The 16466-nt window shown below is 53.3% G+C and overlaps 3 protein-coding genes across 9 annotated transcripts in view; 1 reads left to right on the top strand and 2 right to left on the bottom strand.

Moving 5' to 3' along the window:
• LOC120957074 (oligopeptidase A) overlaps positions 1–16466 on the bottom strand; it is a 302182-nt gene that overhangs the window by 11912 nt on the left and 273804 nt on the right. The gene's annotated exons all lie outside the window — the stretch shown is intronic.
• Positions 75–6510, top strand: LOC120949180 (ionotropic receptor 93a). The gene is made up of 17 exons (XM_049609665.1): positions 75–444; positions 582–734; positions 1512–1648; positions 1758–1881; positions 1964–2122; positions 2202–2263; positions 2329–2652; positions 2725–2824; positions 2895–3043; positions 3122–3292; positions 3383–3454; positions 3523–3632; positions 3721–3766; positions 4286–4448; positions 4528–4587; positions 4654–4814; positions 4891–6510. The coding sequence occupies exons 1-17, from the start codon at positions 156–158 to the stop codon at positions 5407–5409; spliced, it is 2799 nt and encodes a 932-aa protein (XP_049465622.1). The 5' UTR covers positions 75–155; the 3' UTR covers positions 5410–6510.
• LOC120949132 (uncharacterized) overlaps positions 5479–16466 on the bottom strand; it is a 23032-nt gene continuing 12044 nt past the window's right edge. For 5 of the 6 annotated variants that reach the window (XM_040366223.2, XM_040366186.2, XM_040366195.2 and 2 more), the window contains exons 3-4: positions 9799–9896; positions 5479–9719 (exon numbers count right to left, since the gene is read on the bottom strand). In XM_040366223.2, coding sequence (XP_040222157.2) covers positions 7127–9719; positions 9799–9896 — 2691 coding nt within the window. In that variant the 3' untranslated portion in view covers positions 5479–7126. The remainder of the gene's footprint in view (positions 9720–9798; positions 9897–16466) is intronic. The other variant, XM_040366242.2, reaches the window with a different exon arrangement.

The following is a 16466-nucleotide window of genomic DNA, read 5'->3' as shown; positions in this document are numbered from 1 at the left end:
GCGTCTGCCGGTCAGCAGCAAGACAGCAATTGCCTTGTTCAATATTGCAAAACCCCAAAAGGCTGTTGCGCGCTGGATAATACATGACTCGTCTTCTGCGGGCCCGGCGCAAGCACGCAAACCGCAACCACGGATGAGAAAATTGATGCTCAATTATGAATGTGGCAGGTGGCGTGCCGCGCGTATGTGTGTGTGTGTGTGCGATGCATTTGCTGACCTTTAGACGACACCTCCCCGTTACAGACTGTGCTCCAGGGAGGGTGGAAAACCCGAACAAAAAGGGAACGGTTTGCGGCCCGGACACGCCAGTCTCCGGTAAGATGGTGCTGCGGTTAGTTGGTCTTTGGTCGATACTTCTGCTGCTGCTGCTGCTGCTAGTGCTACGACCCGATCCGGCTGTCGGTGATGACTTCCCGTCGCTTCTGTCCACGAACGCCTCCATGGGCAAGTTGAACATTACGCCACTTTTGTGTTTTTATTCTCAATCAAACTGTGCCGGTGCTGTCTTCACTCAACCGTCGCACGTTGGAAGGAACGCTGTGCAACTGTCCCGCGCAACTAAACTTTCCTTCCCGCTGCAGCGATCATCCTCGATCGTGAGTATCTCGGCGCCGACTACGAGCGGACGCTCGACGAGACGAAGAACGTCGTGGAGAAGCTGATCCGGGAGCATCTGAAGAATGGTGGCCTGATCGTGAAGTACTACTCCTGGACGAGCATCAATCTCAAGCGGGGTGAGTGTGTGTAACTCTGGTGTCGATTCCGCTCCGACTCCGAACATTCCGGGAGTTGCCCGGAGTCGCCCCGAGTCGTCCGGAATCGCCTAGAGTCGTCGGGAATCACCCGGAGGCGTAGTTGTCTAAGGAGTCTAAGTCGTCTGGAGTAGCTCGGAGTCGGGTGGAGTCGTCCGGAATCGCCCGGAGTCACCCGGAGCTGGTGTCGGTATCCTCCGGAGTCGGAGTTGGAGTTGGCCGTAATCGAGTAAGCCTCGAAACAAAGGCCTGTATGCGAAGTACATGCGCTAAGTGAAACACATAAAAACTCAACGAAATGAAATTCCTGATCACAAGTACATTGCACCGGTCAACTCCCACTGACACCAAAAGACTTCGACTCCCATCGACTCCCATCGACTCCGACTCCGGGCGACTCTGGACAACTTCAGACGACTCCGGATGATTCTGGTCGACTCTGAACGACTCCGGTCGACTCCAGCAGACTCCAGAAGACTCCAGACGACTCCGAGCAACTCCGAACGACTCCATACTACTCCGAACTACTCGGGATGACTCCGGACGACTCTGGATAACTTCGACTCCTGACGACTCCGGAACTAGTGGTTTCCATTTTGCCAGAGTCAGATTCTACTAACAATAGTCGGAATTGGAATTGGAGTCGTGGGTGCGCTCTAGAGAGCACATCACTAGTGTGAATGTCGTCTGTGTTTGTGTCTATTGTCTGTGTGTGTGTGTGTCAGTGCAAACAGTGTGCTCACTAAAACGTCCGTCAAGATTTCTCCGCCGTCCTGTCGGTTTCGAGCTGCAAAAACACCTGGGACATCTATCAGGAGGCCGTGCGGGAGCGGCTGGTAATGCTGAGCATCACCGATCCGGACTGTCCGCGGCTGCCCACCAACAACGCAATCATGGTCGGTGAGACGCATTCGGCAACACTCCTCCAAACACACACCCACACACGCAATCAATCGGACTTCATCGGACTCGTTTTTATCCCTCCCCCCCCCCCCCCCATGACAGATCCCGCGCAGCGATGGGTCCGGCAGCAACGCCTTCGACGAGGTGTCGCAGATCATACTTGACATGAAGAGCTCGCGGGCGATCAATTGGCACACGGCCACCCTGCTGTACGATCAGGTTTACGGTAAGTGCACGGGCCCAGCGTGGTTCGTTTCATCGGCCACTGGGGACATGAACGCTTTTTGCGCCTACTTTGTTTTCTCCAGACGCGGAAATTAGTCGCTGCATACTGTCCCTGCTGGAGGACCGGGAGGGCATCAAGCCGCTCACGCTGACCGAGTTCAAGATCAACGCGCCGACCCACAGCTGGGAAAAGCGGAAGGAGATCCGCCGGACGCTGCTCGGCATACCGACAGCGTACACAGGTTAGGTTCTAGGCGCAAACGCGCCCAATTTTTGCCTGCACTTTTTCAGGCAACCACCCCATGCCCCTTTGCATTGCAGGCAGAAACTTCATCGCCATCGTCAACATCGCGACGCTGACGTTGCTGATGGAGATATCGAAGGTTCGTCATCTATAGCTTCGAAGGTGAAAACGCCGCGCTAATCTTCCTCCTCTGCCATTGATCAGGACCTGAAGCTGGTGAATCCGTTCGCCCAGTGGCTCTACCTCATACCGAACACCGAGAAAACGAACAGCAACTTTACAACCCAGTCCACCCTGATCAACGAGGGTGACAATGTCGCGTTTGTGTACAACAGTGGCAGCAAGGCGCAGAACTGCACGGTCAGCGTGCTGTGCTATATCGAGTCGTACCTGCTGCACTTCATCCGCAGCCTGTCGAAGCTGATCCGCGAGGAGCAGGTCGTGTTTGGGCAGATATCGGACGAGGAGTGGGAAATCATACGCCCGAGCAAGCAGGAGCGCAAAACGAAGTTCCTGCAAATGATAAAGGTATTGGATGTTTTTCCGAGGGTGGTGGTTATCGTTAGTTGCGGAGGGTTTCTACTCCATTCCATTTGCCAGGCTGCCATCACATCGAAGGATGAGTGCAACAAGTGCTCCCAGTGGAAGATCCAGTCGGCCGAAACGTGGGGTTACGTATATAGGACCGACTTTTTGACGGGTAAGAGGTGGCCAGGAGCTCGAGAGGAAACAGGGCGCAATGTACTTTGCGGTGTCATTAAATTTGACAGACGGGGCCGACCTGCAGGAGCGCAGAAAGTACACCATGCTGGACATTGGCTACTGGTCGCCGCAGGATGGTTTCATGCTAACCGACGCACTGTTTCCCCACACGCAGTACGGCTTCCGTGGTGTGCAGCTCATCTTCTACAGCTACCATGTACGTTCGGTACCTGGGTTGGCTGGTGTAGTGTTGGTGCTTTATATCTCCATTTTCTTCAATCTCCTGTTGCAACAGAACCCACCGTGGCAGTTCGTGGCGTACAACGATTCGGGCAGCCCAGTAATCTCGAGCGGTGTCGTCTACGACATTCTGAACGAGCTGTCGCGCAAGCTGAACTTCACCTACACGATGGTGATCTCACAGCCGGCGGAGATTAATGGATCGCTCGTCGAAGGGAACACATCTGTAAGTGTGAGGCATAGCTTCACCCCCTTTTAGACCCTACCAGTCATTGAGCTTCGCGTTCTTTTCCGACTTCCTTATCGCTGCCGCTAGTCCGTGTACGATTTGAAAACCATCTCGTCCGATATTCCGCAAGAAATTTTCAGCACCCTCGTCAACAACAAGGTAAGGATGGCCGGCATGGGTCAGATATAGAGGCACAGGTTCACAGGTTTGTGTCTTTCCCCTTTCAGATCTTGCTGGCTGCCGTTGGTGCGACCGTGAACGAAAAGCAGAAGAAGTTTGTTAGCTTCACCGACCCGATCAGCATCCAGACGTACAGCTTCGTCATATCCCGTCCACGGTAATGTTGTGCGCTGAGCTGGGTGGTGTACCTCTTTTTCGCAGGGTTAACAAGATTTATCTGCTTTTCTCTCAACGCCCTCACACAGCGAGCTGAGTCGAGTGCTCCTGTTTCTGTCACCCTTCGGTTCGGACGTACGTACCAAATAATAGCATGAATTAAACATTGGAATGTGTTTAGAAACCTAAATTTCGGACAGGGGAAGGTCTAGGCATCTTTGAAGATTCGCGATTTTTTTATAATTCATCAAACATTCGTGAATATTCAGTATTGCTTCATGAAGAAATCTTCAAGATTCGTAAATATTAAGACATTAATGCATTTTCAAGAAATCTTCAAGATTCGTGAATCTTTGACTGATTGTGACACCTTTGACGCATCGAATGATACATTAACTCCTACAACAGATTATCTGATCCACTCTGCATACTTGCTGGACTCTCTGTGACTGCAGGAAGCACATCTATGCATTCTTTTTGGTGTGAAATAGTTATCACATCACATCACAAGGAGTGCAGAGATTGTGTCCAGAGCATCAGAACCGCGTAGATATCGTTGTAAAAACGTATAATTCATAATTGCACAGGATCATTAAGAGCTACGAATTTCAAGATTTCACATTGAAGTTGTTCGGTTTGTGGAATTGATTCCAGACATGGCTATGCTTAGCGGCAGCTGTCGCCCTCATGGGACCCATCCTATGTGCGATCAACAAGCTCAGCCCGTACTACGAGGTGCACAACAAACCGACCGACACCGGGCTGGGGAAGGTGAACAACTGCTTCTGGTACATCTATGGTGCGCTACTGCAGCAAGGTTTGTGTCAGAGCACGCCTTCGTGTGTGAGTGTTGGGTTGATGTAGTCTAACCTGTATCAACTGTTGTCATCCAAAAGGAGGACTATACCTACCGTATGCGGACAGCGGACGAATCATCATCGGTACCTGGTGGTTGGGTATGTGCTGCGTGCGTTTGAATGGGTTTGGGAGCTTGCAGTAACGAATGTCATCTTCCCCTTTAGTCGTGCTGGTGATAGTCACCACCTACTGTGGCAACTTGGTCGCTTTTCTAACCTTTCCTAAGATTGATATCCCGGTCAATCGGGTAATGCAGCTGCTGCGCAACGACCGTGGCATGACGTGGAGCATTCGGCGCGGTACCTTCCTGGAGGAGATACTAATGGTACGGGCGGTACAGGTCATCTCCTCTCCCATCATCGATGTAATGAATTTCCTATCTTGCATTCCCCGGTGACTAGGACTCGACCGAACCGAAGTACGTGCAGCTGTACAAGGGCAGCCAGATCATTGGCGAGCTGACGGACGAGCTGGTCGAGCGGATCGAGGCTGGCCAGCACGTGCACATCGACTGGCGGAACAACCTGCGCTACCTGATGAAGCGCCAGTTCCTGCGGACGGACCGGTGCGACTTTGCGCTCAGCACGGACGAGTTTCTGGACGAGCAGATTGCGCTGGTAATGCCGAAGGACAGCCCGTACCTGGAGCTGGTGAACGAGGAGATCAAGCGGATGCACCAGTTCGGGTTCATTCAGCGCTGGGTCGCCCAGTACCTGCCGGCGAAGGACAAGTGCAGTGGGACGGGTCGGGTCATGGACGTGCAGAACCACACGGTGAACAGTTCGGATATGGCCGGATCGTACTGGATCCTGCTGCTTGGCTTCGTGAGCGGCCTGTTCGTGTTTGTGTGCGAGTTTGCCGTCGCCTGGTACCGGAAGCATCGGGCAGCGCGGGCGGCCACCGTCGCGTACCGTGACTAAGATGCTGTGAAGATGCCTGGGTGTGCGGGAGTGTTGGGGCAGTCACGCTCACATCTGAATCTTGGTGAATCAGTAGTACTATTATTTTATTTCATGTAGTAACTAATTATGTTACCTAATTACAGTATAGTAATTTCCATCCCTAGTCTGGATCTTTCGGGAACGTAAGAGCCTTTCGAGAACCTTGTGAATCGGCTGAGCCATTGGAACCATTCGTAGACTCGTTCTGTGCGGTTGATCATCACACTGGTAGTGATACAATATGTTTACATGTTACAGTTTTGTGTATACTTAAATACGCAGAGCGTACATACATGTATGTTGCTGTAAGAAAGCTTATTTTTGAACTGTTTTGGAAGGACCCAAATTTGGAAGGACCCAAAGGCATGTTTAGAAATTTACAAATCGTTAAGGATGCATGAGGATACACATTTTGAAATGCAGATTCAGTGATGCATTTGTAAGATTGATTCCAAAACATGAATCTGAATCAGAAATAATCAGCTCTAGAGCACTCAATGTCCCGAAAGCTTTGAAACTGGGCATTTTAGTGGAGGTTTAAAGAACATTTCAGCAAAAAGCAAATATTGTTTTTTTTTTTTATATTCGATAATTCGATGTACTCCCAGATGATACCAAATGATTCTGAACCATTCTGAACGCTCTCAACATCTCCGGACCACTCCGACGAGTCAAACTCCAATGGTTGCGGCGACTCCGAGCAACTCCCACAATTCCAAACAAAGTTCCGAGCAACTGCATATCGCTTAGATTTGGCACCGAATCGCCAGAGAAGGTTACACGAGACTCTGAGCGACAGCTCTGAGGGATGACTTCTGAAGGGTTCCGCAGGTTCCGCAGTGGTTCCGAGCGGCTCCCAATCACACCGAACGGCTCTGGATGCTTCTCCAGCGGACTCCGAACATTTTGAGCCTCGCCGGATAGCACTTTCAGCGTTATTCCGAACGAGTTCCAAGCTCCAACCCCTACACCAGACGCACACCCCACACACGGCGGGATATCAGGAACATAGGATTGTATTCATTTCAAACAAAAACAAACAATAAAGCAGAAACGGATAACAAACTGTGCGACATAAAATGGCAATCGGATCGGGTATATGACACAGGGTACAGTTCTCCAAAGCGCTCATATGAACCTTTTGCGTTGTTTTGTTCTGTATCGTGATTTATTAGCTTTATTTAGCGATTTTCGTTTACAGTCTATGGCAGAGACCTTAACCTGCGCAACCGCACCAGATTCCGGCTGCTCCCCCTCCATCCACTCTCTCTCTCTCTCTAACGCTACTATGACCACCGGAGGGGAACCGGTAAAAGGGCGCTTGCCATTGCTTCCCACCCCAACAACAACAAAAAAAAAAGTACGACAGCTGAAAGCGGCTCAACAATACAAACGAAAGAAAGTGTAGTGTTGCATGAAGAAAGAGAAACAGATAATAATTACACATTGAGTATTTGCCCCCCCCCCCCCCCGCATTTGCGCGTGTTTCGGTGCGCTACACGCACAAACAAGCCATTATATATCCGCTATATATACACAAACACACTCTCACACACACACACATACGCAAACACACACACGCACGCAAGCACTCAAATTCATCCCGACAGCGCGGCTAAGAGAGTGCGAGTGCGCCCCAAGCAAGCATCCTTTCGGCCACGTCCACCTCGTACGCCTCCTTGCTCCACGCGAGCCTCTACCGGTGGTTGTAGAGCGGCTGGCCATGGTAGCGCGGCTTCTGCTCGCCCGCCCCGCGCACATTCTGCCGCTTGCGCACCTTCAGCCGGTGATGGTAGGGCAGGAACTCGCTGTCCGGGTTGAGCACCGGCAGCGGATGCTTGTAGTTCACCAGTATGTCCCCCTCGAGGTACCGGTTGCGCGCCGGGCCCGTCACCCCCTGCTGCCCGTCACCGGTTGGGACGCCGCCGCCGCCGCCGCTGCGGTACAGGTAGGGCGACAGGGGCGGCTGGGTCGGCGGCTGGGGCCGCTGGAGCCGATGGTCCAGGATGAGGTAGGACTTGGTGGTGGTGGTGGAGGGGTCAAAGTCGGGGCGGCGGTTGTACCCGCTCGCGCCATTGTTCAGTATGACGGGCGCAATGTAGGACAGGTCGGGCTGGGGCGGTGGAGGCGGTGGTGGGGCAGTCGGCTGGTAGTACTGTGGGTGCGATTGGGCGGCCGCATCCGCGTAGCCCGCGCCGTGCCGGCCGTAATCGGTGCTGGTGACGTAGTAGCCGGTCGGCAGGTCGACCGGCGGCAGGACGCTGTTGGCGGCGGGGCGATACACGTACGCGGGCTCGTAGGCCGGTTTGTACGGCTGCGGCTGGTGGTGGTGCTGCGGGCGGTGATAGGAGGGCCCACTTGGGAGCTGCTGCGGTGGCAGCACCACCTCCTCCGGGAACAGCGTCCGGTACACGTTCCCATCGAACGACAGCGACAGATTGGCAAGGGACGGCTGGGGGTGCTGCTGCTGCTGCTGGTGGTGGTGGTGCGCCTTCGACGTCCTGCCCCCCTTGCCCGACAGCCTGTTCGCCTTCTCGTAGATCTGGAGCGTCTGGCGGATCGTCTGCACCTCGCGATGGAACTGCTCGATCGGGCTGTAGCCGTAGCCGTAGTCGGGCGGGGCGCCCGTCGCAACCGGGCGGGCCTGCTCCACCTTGCCCACCGGGAGGTAGGTGCGGGGCAGCTGGGGCGTACCGGCGGGCACGCCCACGTCGCCCCAGCCCACCGGCGGTCTGGCCGTGGAGGTGCGCACGTCAAAGTACTCGGCGTACACCGGCTGCCGCTGGCCGGCGGTCGGCTGCTCGGGCGGAATCTTGTGCAGCTTGGTGGACGGCGTTTGGGCGGGCGTGGCGGTAGCGACGCTGGCGACGGTCGGTTTCGGGCGCGGTCGCTTCGCGGCCGGTTTGGCGGGCTTCGGCGGCGCACCGTACACCTCCAGCACGGGCACGAACGTTTTGAGGACGGCTTTTTGAATTTCGACGCGCGACGGCACAATCTTCGCCGGCGCTACACTGTTCACCGAAGGGGGTGGTGGTGGTGGTGGTGGTGCCACCGTGGTCGTTGGGTGGGGCCGCACGCTGACGTACTGCTTCGGTGGTTTGGTAGCCTTCGGCCGGTCCGTGGTGGTGGTGGTGGTGGTGGTGGGCGGCCGCACGCTGGTCCCATTGCTTCCGCCGGCAGGCTTCAGGATGAAAAAGTTGGGCGGCGGGGGCAGTATGATGCCGGGCACGAGCGGGCCCGGCGGGACCGGATTCGTGTAGTTGCCCCGGTACTCGAACGTGTACGGCGGCGGGTAGTAGAGCGAGGGGTCGTCCTCGTCCAGCCCCGGCGGCAGCCCGGCCGTGCGGTTGCGCGCCTCGTCCAGCGAGCCGCCGGCCGGCGGCCCAGCGTACAGCGCCGGCGGGGGCAGCTTCAGGAACGGGTTCGAGTACGTGCGGTTGTCGCTGACGGGCGGCGGGTTGACCGGGGGCGGATACTGGAGCCCGGCCGGGCGGTGCTGGCCAGTAGCATTGTGCGCCGCCGGCCCGGCAAGAATATGCTGCCCGCCGAAATCTTCCGGCCGTATGACCGGGAACGCTTTGTTGGTGAAGAGGAAGGCCGACTCGTTAGTGAACGGATTAAATGCCGGCACCTGACGACCGCGGATAAACTCAATCGGCCCGTTCTCGCGCAGCTGCACGGGAAAGGGTGGCGGGACGGCCGGGTTCGCCGGGATCTGGACCTGGCGGTCCGGCGCCCGGTAGTCGTCGATCGGCTGCCAGGCGGGCGCGTCCGGCTCGCCGGACCGGTTGCTGCCGTGCCGGATCGAGCCGCCCTTGAGCACGAGCAGGTGGTCCTCGGCGAGCCAGATCTCGTCCGGCCGGAGCCCGCCGTAGTTGCGCTCGTCGTCCAGCGGGACCTCCTCGTTGCGGCGGTAGTTGAGGATGCCGAGCCGCTCGGGGCGCCGCTGGAACAGCTCGCGGTGGATCAGGCCGTACTTGCCCTCGGCCACCTGGTCCGCGAGCGTTTTGGCCGCCTCGGGCTTGGTCGGGGTCGGGGGGGCAACCTTGGCGTCGGACGTTTGCTCCGGGTCGGCGGCACCTTCGCCGGCACCGGCCGCCACTAGGGTGAGCGTGTCGGGCGCGGGGTCGGCGCCGGCCGGCAGCCGGTGCACCAGGTCGACCGAGACAACGTCGTAGTACTTGAGCTGGAGGGCCTGGTCGAGCGGCTGGTCGATCGCGTTGGTGCGGTCCTCCACCTGGTCGGTGGCCACCGCGTCCACCCGGCGCATTGGCCGTCGGTTACTGCTGCTGGGAGGGAAAGTTACGGAGGCGATCAAATGCTGGGAACAGTGCCTTTTTTTTTGGGTGTGCTGTGAAGTTCTCTTACCGTTCGGGAGCATCTGCCGAGGCCGGGTGCAGGTAGCTGAGCAGACACAGCGAACAGACCAGCAGTCGAAGGCCCCGGACGGCACTGCGACGAGACATCTGCGGAGGGGAAACGTGTCTGGGATTAGAATAAGCTCAACCTTGCCGGATCGCGCTCTGCAGCGTACTGATGTGTGGCGTGCGCTGTGTGTGCATTTGGGAATTTTGTTATTGGGGAAGATTCTGACGTCAGAGGAATTTCTCAGCTGAATTCCAATGACGTACGTTCAGCGTGGTGGAGATGACTCAACGCCGACAGTAGCCGATATTGCACGAATCGGGCATAAAGGGTGTCATCGATCAATGAGTGATGGGCAAATTGAACATTTTCGGAGGATTCAGTGCATGTCGGAGTTGGAGAGCAAGTCAGAGTCCAGGAAGAAGAGGAGATGACATAGGGGAAGGGGGAGCAGGGGGATCTACCAAATTTGGGATGCCTAGAATATGATCGAATTTATGGGAATCCCGGTTACTTGCGGAGATTTTGGGCAACTTCGGACTACTTCAGACGACCCCGAACATCTCAGGGTTATAACGGTCAGAAACATATCGGATTCATCTGGACTCATCCGGAGTCATTTGGGCTCATTTGGAATCACCAGAATTCATCTGGAGCTGCTTGAAGTTGTCCAAAGTGGTCTGGAGTCATCTGAAGTCTTCTGGATCACTCTGTATGACTTCAGGCGACTTCCAACGTGTCCGGATTATTATTCTCAGTTAAATTTGGATTCATCTGGACTCATCTGGAGTCGTTTGGACTCTCTATCTAAAGTCATCAGGATTCATCTGGAGTTTCCCAGAGATGTTCGGAGTTGTCTGAAGTCATCGAGACGACTCCAGATGCCTCCGGACGGCTCCGAATGTTTTTGGATTATAATTCTCGAATGAAACTCGGATTCATCTGTATTCCACTGGAGTCGCCAGAATGCATCTGGAGTCACCCCGAAGCCTACGAGGATTTCCGGATCAACTCCGGGTGACTTCAGACAGCTCCGGATAGCTTCAAATGAATTGAACTGACGACTCTAGTTGAGTCCAAACGACTCCAGATGAGTTCAGATGAATCCGACTGTAGCATACTACTCCGGATGATTCTGGATTCATTCAAATCCGATTTTGCTTCCGAGTTGGATTCAGTTTTTCAATGCCGAAGGCGGGATGGATCGAAGGCTCTACTCCGGATCACTACAATCAATCAATGTGGCTATTTATCTCTATCTCCCATCTCCTTCTCTTTCTCTATTACTCTATCTCTCCCTCTATATCCTCTCTTTCTTTATCGGTCATCTTCGCAGAGTGTTGTTGCAAAACTAACAGCACGCTAACGACCTCCGCCCACTGCTACCGCACCGATGTGCGAAAGCGAAGGCATCGAACGTACGATACCGGCACGTGTGTGTTTGGCAGCTGGCACAAAGCTGCCGCAGCGAATCTGAAATATCGAAATGAAAACAGCCATCAAACCCCAACCTGATTAGGGACTGCCGCAACAGCCAGCCAGCTTCCAAGATGCTCATTTGTCTTTGCTTCTTTCCTTCCCTCTTGTTTGTTGCTGCTGCTGCTGCTGCTGCTGCTGCTGTTGTCCTCTTTGCATAACCCTCCCGTCGTTGCGTAGTCGATACCGTCCTCTGTGCGGATGAGCAACATTTGATGGATGTATACGAGCGCCCTGGGGTGGGGGTTTGCTCTTCCCCAATTTGCGCTCGAGGGCTTTCCGGTCGGGCGATGTTCGCGCTTTGTCATCGCGACGCTGTTTGTTTGTTTGGCTTTGCGCAGTCGCGCAGGGAGTGAGCGCCAAGCAACGTGACAAATTAATCTGCCGGCCGTGAGGCGTGAGGGGAAGGGCAAGGATTGGCCGATTTTACAACTCGCGTCCACCAACCGTGCATGTGTGTCTAGCGGTCGTTATTTATGGAGACGGTTTCGTCCGGGACCGGGAGATGTCGTAACCGCTGTCAAACGTCGCATCGTCGCAAGGCCGGCAACGGCCGTGAGGTGAATGGGCGTTGTGCGCTAGAAATGTGCATGTCCCCCTTTTGCCCACTGGCTGAGCTGACTCGATACAAGATCCAGTTCAGCACAGCATAGAGGAGCAACAACAACAACAACAAAAAAAGGAAAGAAATGGCCTTTTATTGGATAAACATGCACTGCCGAGGGGTGTGAACCGGGTCGTCAGTAATCATTGCAGAACAGCAGTACTTCCAGTAGGGGGAAAAAAAAAGTTCACTGAATTGGCCTGTTAATCATCGCTAAAACCGATCAGCCTTTACCATGTTATTGGATCTATTTCACAGAAAAACAAGGGAGCTTGATCGCTGCACAAGAGCAACTGGCAGCTTGAAAGTGGCCGAAAGTGGATCCAATTGGATCCAGTTGGATGGTCAATTCGAGTTACAGGGAACCAGGAGATAATGCAGAACGGAGTAAAATGGGACACTAATAAATTTTTTTGAACGTTCTTAAAGGCTTTGAAATTTTTTTTTGTATCAAACAGTAGGAAACAAACCTCAGAAGATTCGTTATTTAATACAAAGCCGGTAAAAAGTAAATTTAGCTCAAACCCGATTGTTATTGTATGGGCAATTCTGTGGCTCGAGTGTTAGAGCTGAAGTGTCAAAAATGCTGATTGCAAGAATTTTAGACAATTTGATTATTCGTTCGTTTGACATCTCTAACTGAACAAAGGATTTTCACCCAGATTCAGTAATTAATAACAGTAACTACATTCAGAAAGGAATAATTAACATTCATTACAATACAAAGTGCGAAAATAACAAAATGCACAGGAAGTAAAGGAGCATTATAGAAACCAATCCCTCCCAGAATAGTTTTAAAAAAACTGATACCCTGATGGACCTTCAAAGTCAAATAAAACAATAAAAGAGGAGCAATAATACACCAAACCAAACAATTGTTTAACATTTTTGTAATTCTGCTTGTGTTGGTGTTTGGTTTGAAAAAACAAAACCATGGACAGATCAATTCTACAGCAATGGCTCAGCAATGGCTACAGCAAAGAAAGCAAAATGTAGCGAAACTTGAGACTTCTCAAATAACTTTTGTATAATACAGATAACATTTCCATTGGTTTCGAGTCGGTTTGTTTGGCACTGGTAACTTTCATTTGATTCAAATAAATCAATGTAACAAAACCATCAACTAACCAATTCAGCGCTGTTTGGCCCCAGTTTGCCCTAGACTGTCTCATACACATAACGATGTTTCACTAAGTGCGATTGCTCGTTGAATGGGTGCGAAAAGAATTTTGAAATGAATACTCGCAACCGACAAGGATGCTTCTAAGCTGGTTTGAGTGGCGATCGCAGCCTCGTAGCTGATGTTTTTTTGCCATTCGGGAGACCATTGGATAAAACAGTGTCTCCGTTTTAAGCTCAGCATGCTCTGTGAAGCTGTTTAGTGAGCCACAGTGAGCCACCTTTTCGCCTTCGAAGCTGCCCTGTTCCCCCGAGGGACGGCAGAACAGGCGAAGGTGTTGTTGCAGCGACGCAGCGCGCAGAATGGTGACCTGGTAAAGCTGCGGGCCCGGTTATCTACCGCTGGTCCTAGTCCACTTCCCTCCCAACCGTGCTCTCTCCGAACGACTTAATCGCGTCGTGACGCGTTGTATCTTATTCAGGTTTTTTTCACTCCTGTCCTTCCTCCGGTGCGATCAATAATCCCCTTGGAACGGATGGTGAAATGTATCGTTTTCTCTCTCTCTCTCTCTCTCTCTCTCTCTCTCTCTCTCTCTCTTCCTTACTACTTCCAGTGCGACTTCAGAGCAGCGTCAGGAGGCGGTCATTACGTGGGACACCCTTTTTCCCTGAGCCGCTTGTCGGCCACTTTGCCACATTACCGGACAGCCGGTGCCGCCGATAAGCTCGCGATGCAGTTTTGCACCATTATCGACGCAAGCGCCGGATAAAGATTAGCGTTTCGGCACACGACAGGTGCACCGCTGCACGTCAAAAAGAAAAACTCCTTCTCCCCCTGCAAAACAACACGTATTTTTTCTCTCTCTCTGTCTCTCTCTCTTTTCCTCGGCGCATAGGCAGGCTCGGATGTTATGCAAATGGTGCTCCGGTGAAGCGATGCGATCCTTACGTCAGCGCATCACATGTTTGCATCACCAGCCAGCTCGATGTGCCCGCCGGCCGCTGTCGGCGGCCTTTCGGGAGGTTCGGGAACGGGCCGCTCATGTGTGAGTTTTACCCCCAACCGCTCTCCCAACCTCTCCACCAAAGTAGCTAGGTAAATCAAAACAGCAAAAAAAAAGAAAAAGAAACAAAACAATTTTGAAAGAAAAGAAACAAAATGGCACCCGCAATTTCCACGGGCGCGCGAGTGGCTTCCCACCGGTTCCACGAACCATACCACACGATTTGTGGGAAAGAAATGTGAGCGTGCATGTGTGTGTGTGTGTGTGAATAGGGCGAAAGTGTTTTCGTGGCGGTGGAGAAAGTGCACGAGGGGGGGGGGAGGGGTTGTAAAAGATTCTTCTCCGCGGCTGGGGCACGGTGAAAATGAGGGAAAGGAAACGAAATTAGCCACCCCGCGTGCTGTTGCACCCAAAAGATAGAGAAGGGAGTGGCGGGGGGTGAGGGAGGGGGGATGCATTATACACTCCAACTCCAGTAACGGAGCAGAAAATGGGAGGGGGGGGGGGGGGAAAGAAAATAAGCGCCCGCAAAGACGCGCCGGAGAGTGAATTTTCGGGCGTGTAGCAGCAGCCCGCCCGTCAGTCAATTTAATTATGAATTAATTTAAAGCTCGCATGTTGCAAAGGGGGGGGGGGGAGGGGGGAAGACGTGAGGACGTGAATCTTACGTGCAAACACTGTGCCGCTCGCTGCGCTTCGTTTTCTTCTTCTTCTTCTTCTTCTTCTTCTTCTTCTTCTTTCTCGCTGTAATGAAATGGCCCGTTGCGCTAACCCAAAATTCCAATCATCACATAATGTCACGGAAGGAGCGCTCCGACGTGTTAGATGGCGGACGCCGTTCGCCGTTCATTAGCGGAGGCTACAAAACTGTCAAGCGAGCCGAGCTGGCCGAGTGTGAAAGTGTATCGCGCAGGCGGCCCATCTTGCAGCAGGCGGCGTGTATTGCATCGCGAACCGCTTAAAAAACATCAAAAATTCGATCACACCAAAAAACAACAAAAAAAAAACCTTAACAGTTTGCAACAGCATTACGACAATAATAAAAAAAAAAAAAGATATACCGACCTGGCCGCAAGCGACGAACCCGCATGACGCGCTTCGCCGGCTCGCGCATATTTTTCATTTTCCGGCGCGGCGAGCCGTGTAAAAGCAAAACGGCCCGGCAAAAGCTCATCCCAATTGCCGCGGCAATAAACTGTTATTTAATATCGAACAAGTGTCGTTACCGTCATTCGCCCGTGCAGTGCCTTGTGAGCCTCGCGATATCGATCTTCCCGCGTGCGCGCACCGTTAGATGTGTAACGCGCCGGTCGGTGTCAAGCGGTGACATGGGCGCACATTAAAATGCGCTTTTTTTCAGCCCCACTAACAAACACACACACACACACCACTTGTGGATGCATTTGTGGAGCGTGTTTTTTTGGTGGAACGAGGGAGAGGTTGTTTTTTGGAACACAGCGATATCGGCGATCTGTTTCGCGTGAGAGCGCGCGCGCTCTCTCTCTGTCTCTCTCGCTATGCGTCATTAGACACCTCACCTTGACCGCAATCTGGGCTAGGCCCGGTTTGTTGTGTTTTTTTTTGTTTTGTTTTTAGGAGGGCCCGTTGAGGTCGTGACACCCCGTTGCCCCACAGTGGGGATGGGGTGGAAAGCATTCCATTTTCGCAACGGCCAAGCACACATTTTCGGGTTGAGAAAATGGTCGGCCCAGCGGAAGATGGGTCCGTCCGTTCCCAAGCCGACGGGGAGCAGACGGTTCCGCCGGTAGTGTGGCGTGAGGGAGGGAGGAAGGGAGTAGTGGGGAGGGGGGGGAGTCTTCTTCATCTGTTTGACATTCGGCGACAGTTTCTTCGATCGGACGGATCGAGGGCAGTCCGTCCGCAGCGCTGCAGACGGGGATCATAATGATGAGGACCATGGTAAGGCAGTTTATTTAAATTAATTAGCTTCAAGCATACATTAGGGGAGGTGTGCTGTGCGTTTTGACGTTCGATGTCGTCACTTTGAAAGTGGTTTGGTTTGATTTTTCGGCCAGAAGCTGTGAGGTTGTGTAGCACCGGGGGCGATGCTAGATGGAAGATCCGGCACAAAAACGCATCGTGAGGGCACTGAGAATGCTGCAGATTTGTAATGTGCTCTCTGGAGCGCAACCAAGACTCCGATCCGACGTCGACTATTGTTAGTCTAATTCCAATTCCGGCAAAATGGGAAGCACTAGCTCCGCCCGGAGTCGTGGTCATCAGGAGTCAGAAACGTCCAGAGTCATCCGGAGTTGTCCGGAGTCGTCCGAAGTCGTCTGGAGTTTTCCGGAGCCGCCCGAAGTCGGAGTCGTCCAGAGTCAACCAGAGTCGCTCAAAGTTGGAGTCATTCGGAGCCGTCTCCTACCGATTCTGGATGACTCCGGAGGACTCTGGCCAACCCTGGAAGACTTCAGACTAATCCGCAAGATTTCTGGAAAATGGACGCT

The sequence above is a fragment of the Anopheles coluzzii genome, chromosome X (genome assembly GCF_943734685.1).
Source record: "Anopheles coluzzii chromosome X, AcolN3, whole genome shotgun sequence".
NCBI lineage: Eukaryota > Metazoa > Arthropoda > Insecta > Diptera > Culicidae > Anopheles > Anopheles coluzzii.
This window is presented reverse-complemented; position numbering and strand designations above follow the sequence as displayed.